Raw genomic sequence first — 19,731 nt, 5'->3', positions numbered from 1 at the left:
CATACGCGAAAGAGCATACTCTCGCTTTTAGGGAATCCCCCCGTCCGCACAGGAAGCGCACAGCGCTTCCCGGCGGACGTCACGCTGGGTGAGCCTTAATTGGCCCGCCCACATAAAATGGCGGCGGGGCCCGCTTCTCTGACGGGGATCTGCTCCCCGCCCGCCCGGAAGGTAGAAAATTCTGCCTAGAGACTAATATTGCAAAATGGAATCGCTTCCCCAATAACCTTCTGAGGAACAAAGGCAAAATGACTGAGGAAGGGCCCTGGTCTAGCTCCGGTCTCTGTGGGGTCAGGTGATCTCAGAGCTACAAATGGGCCCTGCTACTTGGTCTAGGGAGCGGATCTAAAGGGGAGTGGGGAAAATAAATATCAATCAGGATTGCAGCTCCGTGTCATTATCCAATGAGCCTTACTCGAAAATGCAATGTGTGAAAAGGGCACAAGAATAGGGTTGAGCTTGCTCTGTACAGGAAGAACAGCACCTTAGAGAAGATAGTGGAAGGTGTTTATATAACTCTGCCTCTCCAGTACTCAACAACTTTAAACTAGTGGCAAGATTCTACATAAAATTCGTGAAAAATGGAAAGCACTCATTTTTTCTTAGACACTGTACACCTCACAATTCTAACTTGTTTGCTCAATCCCCCATACTAATTTCATGCCCCAGTGACTCTATTTTATTTCCCCTGACAGCTACCATTGTCATTGTAAATTTAGGCTTCAGTGTTCAGTGGTGATCAAAAGTCGAAGTTTACAAAACTCCCAGTTCCTTTTCATTCCCCACTTGAACTTTAATCTAGTAACTAAAGCTGCAGCACTTTTTCTAGGATGATAGAGAAAGCTCCACAGAGGTTCCAGAAAAAGCGTTGGCTGAACCCTGTACCTTGGGGTGTTTCACTACATTAACAACACTATATAAATACAAATTGTTGTTGTGTTGACCTTTGAATGCAATGTTATCTCTGCAGCCAGAATATGTAACAAAATTGTAATTCCCTTCTGCTAACTTTGTTCTCTTAACAACTCATGTTGCAATGTCTATTTCACTGATGTGGGCCAGAATTTTACATCCCACAGACAGGCATGCGCCTGACCAATCCGGCTGCGAAATAGCATGGGGTGATGTCGGGCGACCGTCCCAACGTCATCACACACTCGCGTCCATGCGTGACAGTCAGAAGCACACCCGCCAACAATTAAGCCCATTAAGGAGGCAACTGAAATCGATTTTTCATGGCCCGTCTACTTTTACAGTTGGCAGGAGAGCCAATCGGCCAGGCGGCCTTTACATTTTTGCTCAAACTTCAATCCAGGGTGGGATGGAATCTCTGTGGGGAAATAAAATAAAAAGCGATATCTGGGGGCTGTATTTTAATGAGGTATGCTTTCAGGTGCTTGATTGTGCTGTATGGACACATTTTGCAGCATTTTTGTTGTTTCATTTATTTTCTGGAGATCTGCAGCTCCTTGAGGCAGCTGTCTGCCTTCAGGGAGCTCAGTGGAAGCGCTGACCAGCACCCACGGTGACGTCGGCCCCCACCCTCTTCCTGCCCCCATCGGCAGTGCTGAGCCTTTCTCAGTAGACCTTTCACTCTGGCTGGCCATTAACTGGCCGGCCAGCATGAAACCGTGGTCAGGGGCCTGTTTCCGTCTACTCCCGGGCCCACCGCTCGCACGTGCCCAACGAACGAAAAATTCAGGCCAAAGAAAAAACATACAAAAATAACTAATTTACAACATACAGATTAATAAATATAAAGGAGTGAGTTACAAGGTGATTGAATGCAAGGCTTCTTCCTCCATCTGATCATAATATATTACTGCAATTTATCTTCATATAGAAATTATTAGCTTGCAAGACACTGGGGAGTCAAATGGAACCAATTCACCCACTGAAACCAATTATGTCTAAAAATTCAGATGGTATCCGTACAAAAGTTTATTCAGAGGCTGTGGAATTAGGCTGCCAGGAGAAACCTTCAGACTTAGTGCTTCAATGTACTGAAATCTCTTCCACAAGCCAAACCAAACCCTGCCAAATCTCCCAGTTGGGAACCAGCCATAAATTTGCAAATAACTGCTATTGACTGTAAGATGCTGGTCAGGATACAGTTCATCCTACTCTCAGCTGATCATCACGTAAAGCACTAGCAGCAAGCACACAGTAATGTTAAGAACCCCAGTTCGGCTTGGTCAGCCAGTCAAGTTCAAATTTTCTAAGGGTCAACCTTACCTGTGACCTGCAGTGTGATTGGCGGGAATTATGCTCTGATTGTTTTGTATACAGCACTGTCTATTGGAACGGAGCTTCAGGTACTGAATGAATAACACCTGGATATCCAGATGGCGACACTGAGGTTCTGTCACTTGTGACAGGGCTTCTCTTAGTAAATGTTATTAATGCAGAGTCATAAAAGGGGGAATATAAACTGTTCACATTCTGAATCTAATCTGCTGGCAAGGCTCACTGCCTGATGATGTTGTTCATATTTGAGAGTTCCTTTTTTCCCTCTACTTTGTCACTGCAGGAGCCAATGTGACCTAGAATACTTCTGATTAATTGTGAACATTCAGTTCATTTATTTTTTGCATCAAAAGCAATTTGTAATTTAACCTGAGCTATGACCTGTCAGCACAGAGAGATTGGGACTGTTCAGAATGAGCCCAGATCATAATAGTTTTAATTCAGTAGTAAAATGCTTGCTTGAAATGGGGAACTTGTCACTACACTACATACACGTACAAAGAAAGTCTCAGTTAACAAGAGGCATTAGCCTGTAAGGAAACTGTTAATTCCTAATCCTTTTTTTTAAGCTTTTGCCAGTTAAGTAAGTTTCTGTTAGGGCAGTTTTAAAGAAATTTCAGTCAGAGAACTTTAGCTGATAAGTTACTGTATAGACAGAACAACTAGGGACAGACTTTGCTGATAAGAGATTGAGCAAGAGAAATTTTGTTAGTTTTAGCCTTGAAAAAGTATCTACCATAAATGTGCAAACTCAGGAGGTGTGTCAAGTTATTCTTGTTAAAGGAAGTTCAGTTAATTCGGTGAGGTAATATTTTGAAACATGCAGATTCTCACATAGCTAGAGTGAAAAAAAAATCTTTAAAAAGAGGAGTGTTTATAAATACTTCAGAATTCAACAAGGCTTAGCCAGCTGTTAAACTTTCAAGCTTAAAGGCTGTGTAACACGGTGAGCTCTCCAGTCTTATATCATAAAATGTGACCCTCAGTATAAGTGTAACTATTAATAGTGGTCATTGTATGTTTAATTCCTGTGAGAACCAATAAACGCATTTGAACTCAATTTACTTGAAGAATAATTTACAACCAAAAACAGTTCCTTAACATCTGTCTCTTTCACCGAACATTTGGTCATGTGTCCTTATGTAGCTTTTCCTTATAAGGGCCATCTATAGACCAAGGTCAAATGGACAAAACCCCCTTTTGTTAACAGGATGGTGTTCCTCTTCTTAAGTGTGACGATGCCATCCTTCAATACTGGAAAGAAAATTTTCAACAACTCAACCATGAATCCACAGTGGCAACGATAGTCTCTAGGCTATCCCACAGTACCATGTGGTGGAATCCATGAGTAAACCATCCTCAATGAAAGAGCTGCAACAAGCAATTAAATGGATGAGAAACAACAAAGCCTGTGGTTCTAATGGTATTCCGGCAGAGGTATTCAAAGCTGGTGGGCTTTTGCTCACATCTAGACTCCATCCACTCATCCTACAGATTTGGGAGGAAAAGGAATTCACCCCTGCCTTCAGGAATGTGACAACTGTAAATATCAAGAAGGGAGATAAATCATGCTGGGAAAACTATCAAGGTGTTTCCCTCTTGTCTATAGCCAGGAAAATCCTGACAAAGGCTCTCCTGAATCTCCTGCTTCCTGTGGCTGAGGAAATTCTCCGAGAGAAACAGTATGGCTTTAGGCCTTCCAGAATTCTCTTCCCCAGTGGAGGCAGGGTCATTGAATATATTCAAGGCTGATTTAGGTATATTTTTGATCAACAACTGAGTCAAAGGGTGAAGGGGGTAGACCGGGAAAGTAGATTTGAGGCCACAATCAGGTCAGACATGATCTGATCTAATGGTGGAGCAAGCTCAAGGGGCCAAATGGCATATTCCTGCTCCTGATTTGTATGTTTGTGTAGAGGAATCTCCGACATAGATTTGATTTCTGGCAACAAAGACCAAGAAAAATGCCAAGAATAATACCAGGAACTCTTCATTGCATTTATTGACCGGAACAAAGCATTTGACTCAGTAAATCACGAGGCTCTGTGGATTGTGCTCCGAAGATTTGGATGTCCTAGAAACTTCATCACAATCCTGCAACTGCTTCATGATGACATGACTGCAACTGGCTTGAGTGGAGATCTGAAATAGGTGCCTTCAAAATCTGGACCAGCCAGGGTCAAGCAAGGCTCTGTGATTTCAATCTATCTGACAGTGGCTACTCATCTCAAAGTTCAACTACCCTCTAGTGTCAGTACTGAATACCCTCTAGATGGAAAACTCTTTAACCTCAGTCGCCTCCATGTCAAAACTCCTGACCACCGTAGATATACATGATCTACAGTTTGTGAATGACTGCAGTATTGTTACCCACTCTATATGGGGTTTACAAGCCATTTGATCTTTTTTGGAATGGCAATAGCACAGGAAACCATTCAGCCTATCTTGTCTGTGCTGGCTCTCTGAAGAAGCAATTCACCTAGTGCCACTTCCCTGTCTTCTCCCCATAGCCCTGCACATTCTTCCTTTTCAGATAATAATCCAATTCCCTCTTGAAATCCACAAATGAACCTGCCTCCACCATACTCTCAGGCAGCGCAGTCCATGTCCTAATAACTCACTGCATGAAAAATATTTTTCTCATGTCACCATTGCTTCTTTTGCCAATAACCAATAATCTATCTCCTCTGGTCCTCAATCCTTCCACCAATGGGAAGAAATTCTCCCTATCGACTCCACTCAGAGCCCTCGTGATTTTAAATACCTCTATCAAATTTCCTCTCAACCTTCACTTCACAAAGGAAAACAGTCCCAACTTCTCCAATCTATCTACATATCTGAAGCTCTTCATCCCTGGAACCATGCTTGTGAATATTTTCTGCACCCTCTCTAACACCTTTCCAAAAGTGCGGTGCCCATAACTGGACGCAATACTATAGCTGAGACCAAACCAGTGTTTTATCCTCTCTGCCCTTTACAATACTGCTACCACAGTCTTTATTCAGTTAATTAAAGTCCCCTTTATAACTAATCTATAATTCTTGCACCTCTCTATAATGTCCTTGCAAATTTATTCCTCTACATCTTTCCCAATAGTTGTAATTGCACCTTTTTTGTTCCTTAGCTCTTCAATTCTGCATACGAGAAACTTGGCCGAAACAAAAACCATGTATCAACACACACCTGTCCGGCTAAATATTCCACCTCCCGTATATGTTGAAGGAGAGACTCTGGAGCAAATTGAGCACTTCCCATAGCTTGGCAGCCACCCCTCTCAAAGAAATCCATCAGTTTCAAGGAGATCCAATGCCGGATCAGCTGCTCCATCCCGGCCATCTACATACAAACTACAGCAGCAAGTGCTTTACACTAAAGATCTCCACAAATCAACAAGAGTCCAAGTGTACAGAGCAGTTGTTATCACATTTCTGTACTGCAGTGAGACCTGGACTATGTATCAGTGAACGCTAGAGAAATTCCATCAGCGATGCCTCTGCCACATCCTCTGGATTCAATGGGAGGGCTATTGAACAAATGTTAGTGTCCTTCTTGAAGCTAGTTCCACAAGCATTCAGGCTAAACTGCAAAATCGACTTTCATGGACTGTACACGGAGTCTGGAAGGCCGAAAAGCGTCTCCTCCGCCAGGCCATTTTCTCAGCTCTCAAATGATCAATGTTCCAGGGGCAGACAAAGACAATGCATCAAAGACACACTGAAGCCCTCCTTGAAGCGCAACAGCATTGACATTAATGACAGGGAGGAGCTTACTACCAATTGTTCAAAATGGCAACAACTTGTCCATCAAGCTACATCACGCTTTGAGTCACAACGTCTTAACGATTAGGCAGAGTGCTGCAAAGGAGGAAAGAAAAGGAAACAAATCATGCACTCTGGATCCCACTAAGTCACGGGACATCCTGCCCCATGAGCCCGAAGATCTGTGGGTCAAGAATCAGCCTGTTCAGACACATGGCAAAAACTCATGACCATGAGTCGATATCATCCTCAAACTGAGGGACAGCTGACAGAATGTAGCTCTGCTTCAATTTTTCTTTGATCGTACTTCCAAAAAGTATCATGTGACTTTTAGTATTTTAAAGGTTCTAGATCAGGTTTGTCCAACATGCGGCCCACGGACCACTACCCAGCCCGCCAGGCCTCTCTATCCGGCCCGAGAATCCCTTGTTTAAAATGTGGGCTAGTGAATTTGAAAATTCTTCAAAGAACTGCTCCACCAATTACAGGCCGTTTCTCTCCCACATGTACTATTGCTAGGATCACCAGTGAGCCAATCAGCATCAAATGTGGGAGAGAATCAGTCTCTGATTTGAGGAGCAGCTTTCTTCAGCCTCAGGCCTGAAATATGGCATAACTGCAGCGGTGAATCTGCTAGGGAGGGAGGGAGGTTTAAAAGGAAGGGGGAAAGGTCAAAGTGGTTGCCAAGTGGAGTCAGAGTGCCTACCTGGCAGTTAGGCAGGCTGGGGGGGGGGGGGGGGGGCGGAATTGAGGGTGGTGGGGGAAGAGAGAGAGCAAGAGCGAGTGTGACTACTGGGCAGAGGGAACAGACCGGCTGTTTGTGAGAGTGGAAAGTAGAAACTGGCTGCCGGGGGAGGCAGAGCAAAGGGAGAGAGTGTGTGTGTGTGTGTGTGTGTGTGTCAGCATGTGTGTGTGTGAGCTCATGTGCGCATGTTTGTGAGCGAGAGAGTGTGCGTGTGTGTGAGCTCATGTGCGCGTGTGTGTGTGAGCTCATGTGCGCGTGTGTGTGTGAGCTCATGTGCGCGTGTGTGTGTGAGCTCATGTGCGCGTGTGTGTGTGAGCTCATGTGCGCGCGTGTGTGTGAGCTCATGTGCGCGCGTGTGTGTGAGCTCATGTGCGCGCGTGTGTGTGAGCTCATGTGCGCGCGTGTGTGAACTCATGTGCGCGCGTGTGTGTGAGCTCATGTGCGCGCGTGTGTGTGTGAGCTCATGTGCGCGCGTGTGTGTGTGAGCTCATGTGCGCGCGTGTGTGTGTGAGCTCATGTGTGCGTGTGTGTGTGAGCTCATGTGCGCGTGTGTGTGTGAGCTCATGTGCGCGTGTGTGTGAGCTCATGTGCGCGTGTGTGAGAGCTCATGTGCGCGTGTGTGAGCTCATGTGCGCGTGTGTGTGTGAGCTCATGTGCGCGTGAGCTCATGTGCGCGTGTGTGTGTGAGCTCATGTGCGCGTGTGTGTGAGCGCTCATGTGCGCGTGTGTGTGAGCTCATGTGCGCGTGTGTGAGCTCATGCGCGCGTGTGTGTGAGCTCATGCGCGCGTGTGTGTGAGCTCATGCGCGCGTGTGTGTGTGAGCTCATGCGCGCGTGTGTGAGCTCATGCGCGCGTGTGTGTGAGCTCATGCGCGCGTGTGTGTGTGAGCTCATGCACGCGTGTGTGTGAGAGCTCATGCGCGCGTGTGTGTGAGCTCATGCGCGCGTGTGTGTGAGCTCATGCGCGCGTGTGTGAGCTCATGCGCGCGTGTGTGTGAGCTCATGCGCGCGTGTGTGAGCTCATGCGCGCGTGTGTGTGAGCTCATGCGCGCGTGTGTGTGAGCTCATGCGCGTGTGTGTGAGCTCATGTGCGCGTGCGTGTGTTAGCGAGAGCGTGCGTGTGTTAGCGAGAGCGTGTGTGTGAGGGTCTGGCGCACTCCCAGTTTCAGAGTTCGCACTCATCCTCACCCCCCACGCACCCACACATTCACACAGTGGGTGTGGATGAGACTGAGTGAATAAGTACCCTGAGACAGAGTGAGCCGGAAAAACACAATTTGACCCTTTCACACTCTAATGGTTACCTTTGTTAATGACTCATCATTTTAAATTATCAATTTATTGCTTTGACATTACTTTATTTTTGCTTAGTAAGTTGTTTTTTTTCTTCATACCTCAACATTTTATTGAAATTCGCGTTTAATGTTACGCCAAACCTTATCGTTTTGAAATTTGCTCATCAGCCCCTTGAGTGAGAAAAAAGGCTTGAGAAGGCTGGACAAGCCTGTGTCAGATAAATGTAAGCTATTGTTGCAAATCTGAAATAATTACAATGTTAAAAAACCTACTGTTTAAAAAGAATAGCTTAACTCTTAAGTGTAAATCCTTTGTCAGAATGGTTCACATCTGTACAATTACGCTATCATTTCTGCACAGAGGCTGACGGAACAGTTGCACATTTCCAACATTTTCTGTTCCACTTGAAAGCAGCTTTTAACTCTCCAGAAAAATTGTCTTGACTCAGCCTGTCATTATATTTATAAATAATTGTATTATTCTCATAATCTAAGAGAAAATAAAGACCTGTAGCAATCAAATGCTTTGCTGTTTTCAGGCTACCTGTAATCTGTAGAGTAGTTATCCACTCAAAACGTATTTGTATTCATACTTTGTAAAATTGTTAGTAATCAAAGGCCTTTGCAGTTGCAGTGTGCTTGAATATTTTCTGAAGAGGAATGCAAAGTACCTGGAAATGTTTTTCTTGGAAATACAGTGGAAGACAACAAACACATCCTGCAATGATCTAAAACCAGCCTTTCAAACAAATTTGGATTTGACAGGTTCATATGATTTTCCTCTCCCTGAACAGACCTTCCTACTTCTTCGAGGGGGGAGGGGGGATAAACAAAGAAAAATGCATTACATTTTAGCGTGTTAGTATCTCAACAGAATGCATCACCATAAAATGGATATGTTTAATCAGCTCATTCCTTTCCTGACTACACTTTCCTGTTGCAGTAAAGCCCAGCAGTCACTTTCTCCTGATGTGGTACTATGGATTATGGGAAGATTCAACCCCATAAATCACACAGTAGGCCTTTTTACTGAGGCACCACGGGGGACCAAAAGGAAAAAGAGCTGAACAATAGTTGCGCGGCGCTGCTGTTATGCACCTTTTGGCAGCTGGTTCTCCACCACACTGGTAGGAGTTTGGGGGGCAGGCTAGCCGTCTGCTCTGTTAACCACAGGACATACACTCATAGCCTGGGTACATCAGAGGGGTGGGAAGAGGGGGATCACTGGTTGTAAATTTTTGTTATAAAAAATCCTGCTTCCCAAGAATGCTAAAGGGAACTAAATCACATTCATTCAACTCTGATTAGTTAGTACCATTTGAAGTACTAGATAAGCTTGATTGACAGGTCAGTGTGACCCACATGTGACCCTGGAGGGCCAGACAGGCAGGTCATGAAGCATCTCTTCTGAGTTTCCTAGTTTACTGACAGATATATTACTGGGAAAACAAAGGCTGGCTAGACAAGATCAGCCAGCCCTGACCCTTCGCATTTTGCATCTGATCTTGTGCCGGTGGCAGAACCAAAAATCTGTTAGGTTTCCCCTCAGTTCTAGCGAAGGGGCAAAAACAATGAAAAGGACTGAAAAACTAGAAGGGATGGCACATCCTGAGATAAAAATACACTGCTGAGTTCCTTCCCTGTTTAAAATTATACAATAGGAAAAACATGCAGTTCACAAAATAAAAACATGAGAGTACATATAGCCACCCCACCTCCTCTGGTCCCTGCAGTTGCTCAACAAGTTTGCCCATATATGCTTAAACACTTTCAGACATCTGCTTGTGTACTACTCCTAAAGCAAACCAAGTCAGAAGTAAGTATGGGACCATTAGTTTGCTAAATAAATATGCCTGTTCAATATTCCGCAAGTAGTTGGTCATAGTTTACTCCAAATTATTGAATCCATATTAAAATTAGGCAAAGATAAAAGATCAAACAAAATCTAAAACTGGCAAATTTGCAGTCCATGGAGCAGCATGAAGTGGTGAAAAGAAGAATCTTTCCTTGAGTTTCCAATCTTAGTTATACCATGCAGGGAAGCAAAGTGGGAATGGGGTCAGCCATGAGAAGCAGGAAAAGGAAGGGAGGCTGAATTGATGCTCTGGCCAATCAATAGAAGCCATTTGCTTAGCATTGCTGGCAGAAGCTGGAAATAGCTTGCTTGTGAGCCTTTCTCAACAGAAAAGGGTACATTTTAGTTTAAAAGTATTCCTTCTTAAAAAATACCATACATGTTTCAATTGCCTCAAGTAAGCTGAACCAACAGCACAATAACGAGCTCTATGCCACAGGAGCTACTACTAGCACTGTAACAAATTGCAGTTCATGTGTACAAAGATGCAATAGTGATAGCTGTTGTAACCTTAGTTTCCTGCGGGCAATTCTAAAATTCGAAGTAATTTTACAATATAATCTTGTTTGGCATGTCTGTGCCTGCGATACATAAACACAGATGGCAACAGTCTTAAAATTTTCTTGAACTGCAACATTTCACACCCACACAAATGTGTAGCTTTTTCTTTTTGCTTATCAAGAATAATCTATTTCCTATGTATATGCAAAAAAAGAAGCAATGTTAATAGGCACATGATGTAAAGCTGAATTCAGTCATGAGATAGACTCAAAGATCTTGATGGAACACTGTAATGTGTGTTTATTTTATTTTGGGTGGAGGGGCGCACTACATTTCATCCTTTTCTTCTTTCAATTTAACTAGTAGAAAGGAGAAACTTCAACTGCATGGACACAACTTGGAGAATGGCTCTATAAACTTAAATTATGCTGAACGCAGAAAGACCTGCTAATATTATCTTCCTGGCAGAAGGTTCTGCTGTGAACATTAAAGAAAACAGATGCTTATCTCAAAGAGGACAAGCATGAATTGCATCTAGCTGTGTCAAACTCAGATTATAAAGAAGAAACTTATTCTTCAAGGCAGGAAAATGTTGCAGCTGATTGTTACGTGCCTAAATCCAAACCCTAAATGCAAATAAATGTATTATAGGACAGGCAAGGTACAAGAATGTTGCCAGTGCTATGCAATAAATAAATTTCATTTTATCAATATCTTCTCTGGTATTACAGGCTGTACTGTATTTCACAGTGCAGTAGATCCTGTCATACGATTGTACCAGAGTAAACACCTCTCCTTTTATGGAAGCCTAACTGTGAAATGGATGCAGGTCTTTCTTCATAAGAAATCTAATATACAGTAGCTAATGATTTATCATGCAACCAGATTTTTAAAATTAATCCAGCTAGTGGCAATTCTTTAAATGACAACAATATCCAGTGTTTATTTCCCTGTAAATGTGCATATTTTATATGTATTCATTCTAACTAAATGATTATATGTGGATTAATCAGGTGCAAAGATTAAAGAGGTACATACCAACAAATGCAGGGATGGTTGCTGACTGACCATAGTTCACTCTTGTAATAGCAGCGACTATTTCATCAATGAAACGTTGTGAGATTCCCAATTCCTGCAAGGTCTCTGCCACAGGTCGCCGCGTCATGTTAATGAAACGCTCCCCGCCCAATGACTGTAACATTTCCTCCACTGTACTGAACGCATAGCCATGGGACTGGTACTTGTAGATCCTGCCCCACAATGACAACAAAGGGTTAAACATTTCTTTCAAGCACCACTCCTTTTTCACATCTTGAGAAAATTGCAACTTACTGATTGGCAGGCATTAAAGGAACTCATGTAAAAGCATTTAAAATAAATCACTATAATTTTCATTCGTCGCTGGCAAGAGATGCCCAGCATTTTAAAAATGGACTGACAATAAGTATTTCAGTAGATGCTATTGACTTGCTTTCCTCCAACATGTTTGGCTTACAAATACCCTGCCCTGGATCAATATATCTTGACAACTGCAAAGCCAAGAATTAGCAGTACAGAATGAAAGTTAATTGTATTCATGTGAAAAATACAAAAATCTCAGTTCCCTGATGGTTAATGGACTGCTCAATATGCTGCTAAGGTATCATACCAAGAAGTTTAGCTAGTTTTAGTGACAGCAGCAGTGAGAGTATTACATAATTAATTTTGGAATCCTTGAGCAGCAACAGACAAACAAAATGAACCAAGGGTTGTACTCGCTGCCTGAGTTTCTGCCTATTGGTGGTCAAATGTGTGAATCATGTTCCCATTTGCTATAGACTCCAAGGCTGCTGGCACAAACTTTTGCAGATGTACAAGGAAGCAGAATAAAGTCATATTCCAAAACAGAAACATTTTACAACAGATTCTACACTGATCCAGAGCAACATTCTGCTGTAAACATAGTTTGATCACATTCCTGCACTAAGGATACTTTGGTTGTCATTGTAATAGGTACCAGCCTTGGCTGTGGTAGAACTTTCACCAGACTCAAAAGGTTTTGAGTTCAAGCTCCACTCCAGAGACATGGAGTGCTGTACTGATAGAGTGCTTCACTACCCAAGCTGCCATCAGATAGGATGTTGAACTGAGCCCCACTATGTCCTCTCAGGTCAATGTGAAAGATCCCAAAGCACTAATAGAAAAGCAGGGCAGTGGTGTGCTTGTCAACATTTATCTCTCAATCAACATCTGAAACAGATGATAGGGGCATTTAATTCACTACAGTTTATGGGATATTGCTGTACACCAATTGGCTGCTGAGTTTCCCACATTACAATAATCTCTACATTTCAAAAGTACTTCGGGATGTCCTGAGGTCAAGAAAGAAGCAACATACATAAATATATTTATAAATTTGCAGTAACAACGGAAGGGACGGATCAGGTTTCAGAGTGTCCCTTAACTGACGATTTGTAGCTTTCTGAGTAATGGTACATTGAAGCAACAACATATGAATTGCACAATGTGCAGTACCTCATAAACTTCTCCACTATCTCCTCCACCCACATCTGCAGACGCAGCAAACTAAAGCCATACCGCCACCACATTTTAAACAGATCTTGAAGGTACCAGTCAGACTCTTCAAACACAAACTGCTCCCCATTGAACAGTGCCACTTTCTCTGGAACACCTTTTCTGTGCTTCAAACCTGGGACAGAGATAGAAAGAGGTGAGTGACTAATAGACAACAAATCATTCTAGTTTTTAAAATCAATCTTGTTGAACCATACAAACTCTTTTTGGACCTCCAGCAAAGTACATCTTACGATAAGAAGAATTCCTTATGGATCAGATGATTCAGGCAGTGAGTAGCTGTGAACCATACAGGCTAAAGAAGATCCCTAGTTTAATCTCAGCAAGCATGGCAGCAGAGGTTTTACAATTGGCTTCAGCATCATGGATTAGGGTTGGGAGTGGGGGGTAGACCAACCAGGATATCTGGTTCTTATTTCTATTCAGTACCCTGTTGGAAATCATGTGCGGGAAATCCAATAAAGCCTGGTGAAAGATTCACTGTCTAGGCCAACACATAATAAATTGACAGGAGCCTAAGGGGACCTGGCACCTGTAAAAATCAAACATGGGCAAGGAGTCAAGTCTTCCAGGAGAGGAAGTGGAGATGGGTGAGAAATTAATGGGGGAAAAACAAAGCATTTCTGGGGGATGGAGTGTATTATTATATTTTACAATCTTTGCTGACAACCTTTATTGGTTAGTCAAGGAAAAGTAATTTATAAAGTACTGCCTCCATCACTAAAACTCCTTAGTAAACATATCCACCAGGGTTATCACTTGATTTCAACAAAGTATTTTCTGTAAGAATCTAATAAGTGTAAAGTGATTTGAATATGAAAAAGAACAGTTCATACGAAACCTAATATTGCAGCTTTATATTAAAAACACTTACAATTGAGAGACTTTGCTATTCAGTGAATATAAAACAGCACCATACAGAACTAAAATTTAAATTTCAAATGAGTTTCTTTGTACCATTGTTGCTAATAAAAACCCCACTTCCTATGCAAATGCAAATTGCTCGCCTGGTATATTGTCCTTTATATATTCACACGAATCACCACATAGACAAAACTTTTGTTCAGATAAAGTGCCACATTCTTGTACAGTTGGTAAATTCTAGCTGATGCTTTAAATCTGCAAATATAAATTAGTGCAAATTCATGTAGTCCCATCAAATATCCAAATAAAACCATCGTTATCGTGACTTCAATATAGATTTGGAATACAAGATTCACAGCAGGTTCAGTATTTCTGCTTTTACCAGCGATAAATTAAAATGTTAGGAAGTCATTTTATATGAGCTTTACCAATAGCAGTGTTTAATAGACATTTGGAGAGACCACATTAAGCTCTTTCACCCTAAGCCATGCTAACCATGGAGTAATAAATGGGGACAATTCCAAGTCGCTATCAAGTTGGGAACGATGGTGGGCACAGCAACATCCCTCCTATTTCTTCACTCATGGCAGCAATTAAAATGGGAAAGGTGAGGTTTAAAATTGTTTTTAATATTTCCATATTTTAAGGACAGTGTTTATTTGGCTGTGTCCCCATTAAAGCCAATTGCTGCATGTCATGTTTGTGGACATTTTAAATCAATTTTTCCTCAAAGGAGGAGAAAAAAAGTTACTTTTAATGCTGGGTATTTAAAAACAATGTGTAGTCACACAAGTTAAAAAAGGCATCCAAAGGAAAAGGGGTTCATATGCTAATCAAAGTTGTTTCTCCCAGAGACTAAATTTAAATAAAACAACCCACTTGTAGTTCAGTAGCACACATTTCTTTTGTGGAATTACATGAATATAAATGACATTAATTAAACTAAGCAGTTCTGACTGTACTTATTGCTCTGTACATTTCACCACTCTGTGGAATAAAACAGATTCAAAATTTACACCTGTCAAAGATACAGATATCCAGTTCAAATGATAACCCTATTGTTTGTTACGATCCCCTTAGAGACTGATAACTTTCAAAAAGAAATTTGAACTTCCAATAGCTGAAAGATTTCACTTTTAAGATGATTACCATGACAAATGACTAAAAACACTACTAACTAAATACCATCTTTGTAGAACAAAAACAAAAATAAAAATACCTGGAAAAACTCAGCAGGTCTTACAGCATCTGCGGAGAGGAATACAGTTAACGTTTCGAGTCCGTATGACTCTTCAACAGAACTAAGGAAAAACAGAAGAGGTGAAATATAAGCTGGGTTAAGGGGGGGTGGGACAGGTAGAAGTGGATAGAGGGCCAGTGATAACTTATACTTTCAACTGCAGAATGGAATACCCCAACTTATTTTTATCCCAATTGAAAAAACACATTTATAGGCATACTTTACAATGCCCTTTTCGCATTCAATTTTCCCAGAATCAATCCAAAGTGATTCTTAGTTCCCGAGGGTTTATTCCTGTTCTTTTCTTTTCTCAGCCAGGTAACTTGCAATCTTGGAACTGTCTTTCACAGTGAGGTTTTATTTTTCCAGAACCTCTTCCTCTAGCCCAAACTAGGTGACTCTTCCAGCCTCATTTTAACTCCCTATGAATATGATCTTTTTAACCCAAGCTTGAGCTTTCACCTGCATTCCTGCACGGGGAACAATAGAGACTTTTTTGGCCTCTAGCTGCTCCCTCCCTGATCCAAGCAGGCTAAAAACACTGTTTGCGATATTCAGTGATATTCTAGTAACTTGATCTCTACAATGGCTTCCTCTGCATCTTTCCCCATGGCAACGTTAATCACATGGGTCTTGTATCTAGGTAGAAGTGCCAATTAGCTATCCTTGACAACCCAATTCTCTTTAATCTTAGAACTAAATGAACAGGTTAAAGCACAGCTGTTTACAACCCAACATTCTCAATACTTGTCCAGGACTTTAATCTCCACTGTTAACACACAGACCGCTGCCATTGTCTCCAAGTGTAAATACCTTGCACCTTCTTCCCTGTAAAACAATCTGAGCCTTCCTTCAATCTCTGACAATCAAACCACCGAGGCTTAGCATCAGGTAGACTGCAGGACAGGTCACATGACCCCATTCATTTTACCCTAAATTTAACGATATAGGCCCAAAACATCATAATCTTATAAGCCTCATAATTGTAACATGCTACTCTTCTAGGTCTTGCTACCATACAAATCCATGTAGGACTTTGCAAGTCAACTCTCACTAACAAAAGCAAAATATCACAGAAGCTAGAAATCTAAGATAAAGAGAGAAAAATGCAAGAATTACTCAGCAGGTCAGAAGAATCTGTAGAGACTGTTAAAGCTTCAGGTCATGATCCTTTTGTTTGAATTGGAAAATATTAAAGGTATTCTAGTTTTTAAGCAAGTGCAGAGGCAGGGAAAGTGGAGAGAACATGAAAGAACAAAAGGGAAGGTTTGTGATATGCTGGAAGGCAGGAAAGAGGGTAGAAGGCAGGAGAGATTAAACGACAAAAGGGATGATGGTGAAAGGGAGTGGTAACAGGACCTGTAAAGAAGCAAAAGGACAGGTCAAGAGGAACTGTGAATGGCAACAGCAGAACCATGGCCAACAGCTGCTATATGAAAAAAATGGGAGTGGTGCTTATCTAAAATTATTGAACTCAAGTCTCACAGGTTGTAAAGTTCCTGATCAAAAGATGAGGTGCTGTTCATCAGACTTCACTGAATCAGTGTATGAGGCTAAGTACAGAGAGATCAGAGTGTCAGTGCAAAGAAAAATGAAAATGTCAAACAACTGGAAGCTCTGCCCCCTTTCCCTCCCTCTGCACTTGCTTAAAAACTGGTACATCAGGAAGGTTTTCCAGTTCCAGCAAAAGATCATCAATCTGAAATACAATTCTGTTTCTCTCTTCACAGACACCAGCTAACCTGCTGGCTACTTTTTTTTTCCTCTACCATACCCGTTTACTCTCTCAGAAAGAAAGTCCTCAATTTTCTCCCCAGTTAACTGCTTTTCCAAGGCCACATGTCAACTAGGCAACAAACATCTGCTGTTTTCCATCGCCCTTCTCCCAGCAAACATCTGGATTCCACTTGTCCTTTTTACAGCAACACAGCTGAGATCAGCAAATGAAGTGGTGCGGGATTGCAGGAATGCACAAATCCAATGTGCTACTTTGTCCATAAATTAAAGAGAAGAGAACTGATATAATGGAGCAAAGATAGAGGACCACCAGCAGGGAAGTCAGCAGCTGGGCAAACTAAAGAAAAAAGATGGAAAGGGTCTGCTGAAAGGGGGAAAGCAGCTATGATATGGATGAGAAAATCAGATACACAAGAATGTCCTGGTAATGAACTGCAGGTATTCCTCCAGTGCCCTTCTTTCTTTTGTAATACAAGGTGCCAGATCCCCCCCTCAGCATTGGGAACCATGAGTCTGGTCATTTCCAACTTTGCAATCACAACCCTGTCATATCCTCCCACTCACACAGCACTTTCATCTCCGTGAGACGTGGGCAGGCAAGCTTCAGGTCTACTGCCATGGTTGGCAGGCCTGAGGCAGTGACAGAGGTGTGTGGGTGGTGAGGCAGGCTGGTTACAAGGTTTGCCTTGGTTTTCTGGGACATTGGCCCTGTCCTCTCCATGGTTGTTGGGTCCTCTAGCCCTCACCTGCCCAACCCCCATGACCCCTCTCATGCTTCTATGTCCCTGATATCCCCTCCATATCCACATGCCCCTTCCATTACACCCATGCATTCCCAATACCAACTCTCCTAGTATCCATCATGTGCAGAACCAATGAGCCATTGGCAAGTCTTTGAAATGCTTCTGAAATTGACACTATAAGCAAAGAAGCTTTGAAAATTTCATTTGAAAAAGCTGCTCATCTTACAACCTCTTAAAGTGTCAATCAACCACAGCCATTCATAGCAACAATGAATAAAATTTTAATCCTTTTAAAACCTTTTAATCCTCTAAAATCAACAAATAGGCATTGAAAAACCACAAAGAAAGAATAACATTCTTGCAACCTCAAAACTAACAAAGTTAGCACTCACAATCTGAGCTGAGTCCATTAGCCATTCTAGGAGCTCAGCCATGTATTCATAATGAGGCCATCTGAAAAAATAGATGACTGGCCATCTGTTCAAACTGCTTCTGTTGATACAGTTGCCAGATGGCTATGCTGTGAATGACTGGCTGAATTCCAAGACTAACTAATGGATTCAGCCCTGTAGGCACTCTGGTTGACATAGTGAGTTAAAACACTGCCCTTTTATCAATAGAATTTGTGTTTGCATCCAGTCTAGTGCTGTTGGGAGAGAGTCTTCTCTCTTTGATGGCTGTATAAGTTTGAAAAGAAATGATTTGGGGATCATAACATGGTAGAATTTCATGTTCATTTTAAAGGTGAAAAACTTGGGTCTGAAACTAATGTCTTAAACATAAATGAAAGCAATTACAAACATATGGAGACAGAGTTGGCTACAATGGTCTGGGAAAACACATTAAAAGGTAAGATGGTAGGTAAGCAATGGCAGACATTTAAGGGGAATTTAATAAATCTCAAAAAAGATATATTCCATTGAGAAAGAAAGGTACACCATCTGAGGCTAACTAAGGAGTTAAGGACAGTATGAAATGGAAAGAAAATCATACAATGCTGCAAAGGTTAGTGGTAGGCCGGAAGATTGGGAAAACTTTCCCAACCAGTAAAGGAGGGCTTCAAAAAAATCAATAGAGGGAGAAATTAAAATCTGAGAGTAAGCTAGAAAAAAATATAAAAACACACAGTAAGAGCTTCTACAAGTATATAAAAAGAAAAAGAGCAGCTAAAGTATACACTGGTCCCTAAGAGAGCAAAACTTGGGAATTAATAATGGGAATAAAGGAAATGGCAGGGACTAACAATACTTCACAGGAGACACAAAAAGCATCCCAAGAATAGTAGAAAATCAAGGGGCAAAAGGGCAAAATAATCACTACCACCAGGGAAAAAGTACCTGGAAACTAATGGAATTAAAGGCTGACAAATCTTCTGGACATAATGGCCTGCATCCTAGGGTCTTAAAAGAAGTGATTGCAGAGATAATGGATGCATTGGTTGTCTTCCAGAATTTCCTAGATTCTGGAAAGGTCCCAATGGATTGGAAAACCACAAATGTAACATTTCAATTCAAGAAAGGGAGGAATCAAAAAGTTGGAAAGTGTCGGCCAGTTAGCCTAACATCTGTCATTGGGAAATTGCTAGAATGTTTTATTGAGGAGGTAGTTGAGGGGCATTTAGTGAATCATAATAAAATCTGGCAAAGTCAACATGGATTTGTGAAAGGGAAATCGTGTTTGACAAATTATTTATGTTACTTGACAATGCAACAAACAATGTGGATAAAGGGGAGCCAGTAGATGTCGTGCATTTGATTTCCAAGGCATTCGATAAGGTGCCACAAAAAAGGTTACTACACAAGATAAGGGCTCATTCTGTTGTGAGTGATATATGAGTCAGTCAAACCACTATGCATGCTAACAGGAAGTGAAGACTGGGGGCAAATAGATCATTTTCAATGTGGCAAACCATAACAACTGGAGTGCTGCAGGGATCAATGCTGGGGCCTCAACTAGTTGCAATCTATATTCATGACTTGGATGAAGGGACCAAGTGTATTGTAGCTAAGTTTGCTGGAAATGATAAGGTAGGTAGGAAAGCAAGCTGTATCCCTTTGTAGACTCCTTAAGTGAGTGGGCAAAAATTTGGCAGATGGAGCATAGTGTGGGAAAATGTGAGGCTGTCCACTTTGGCAGGAAGAACAGAAAAGCAGATTAACATTTAAATCGAGAG

General features: G+C 41.9%; 1 protein-coding gene across 1 annotated transcript in view; it reads right to left on the bottom strand.

The window, feature by feature from the left end:
* The window catches only part of pcyox1l (prenylcysteine oxidase 1 like), a 47,389-nt gene that overhangs the window by 19,320 nt on the left and 8,338 nt on the right, over positions 1-19,731 (bottom strand). The window contains exons 3-4 of the mRNA XM_078550585.1: positions 12,915-13,089; positions 11,439-11,650 (exon numbers count right to left, since the gene is read on the bottom strand). Coding sequence (XP_078406711.1) covers positions 11,439-11,650; positions 12,915-13,089 — 387 coding nt within the window. The remainder of the gene's footprint in view (positions 1-11,438; positions 11,651-12,914; positions 13,090-19,731) is intronic.

This window comes from Cetorhinus maximus, chromosome 10, assembly GCF_964194155.1.
Source record: "Cetorhinus maximus chromosome 10, sCetMax3.hap1.1, whole genome shotgun sequence".
NCBI classification, from domain to species: Eukaryota; Metazoa; Chordata; class Chondrichthyes; order Lamniformes; family Cetorhinidae; genus Cetorhinus; species Cetorhinus maximus.
The sequence above is the reverse complement of the archived record's forward strand: the minus strand, read 5'-3'. Positions and strand labels throughout refer to the sequence as shown.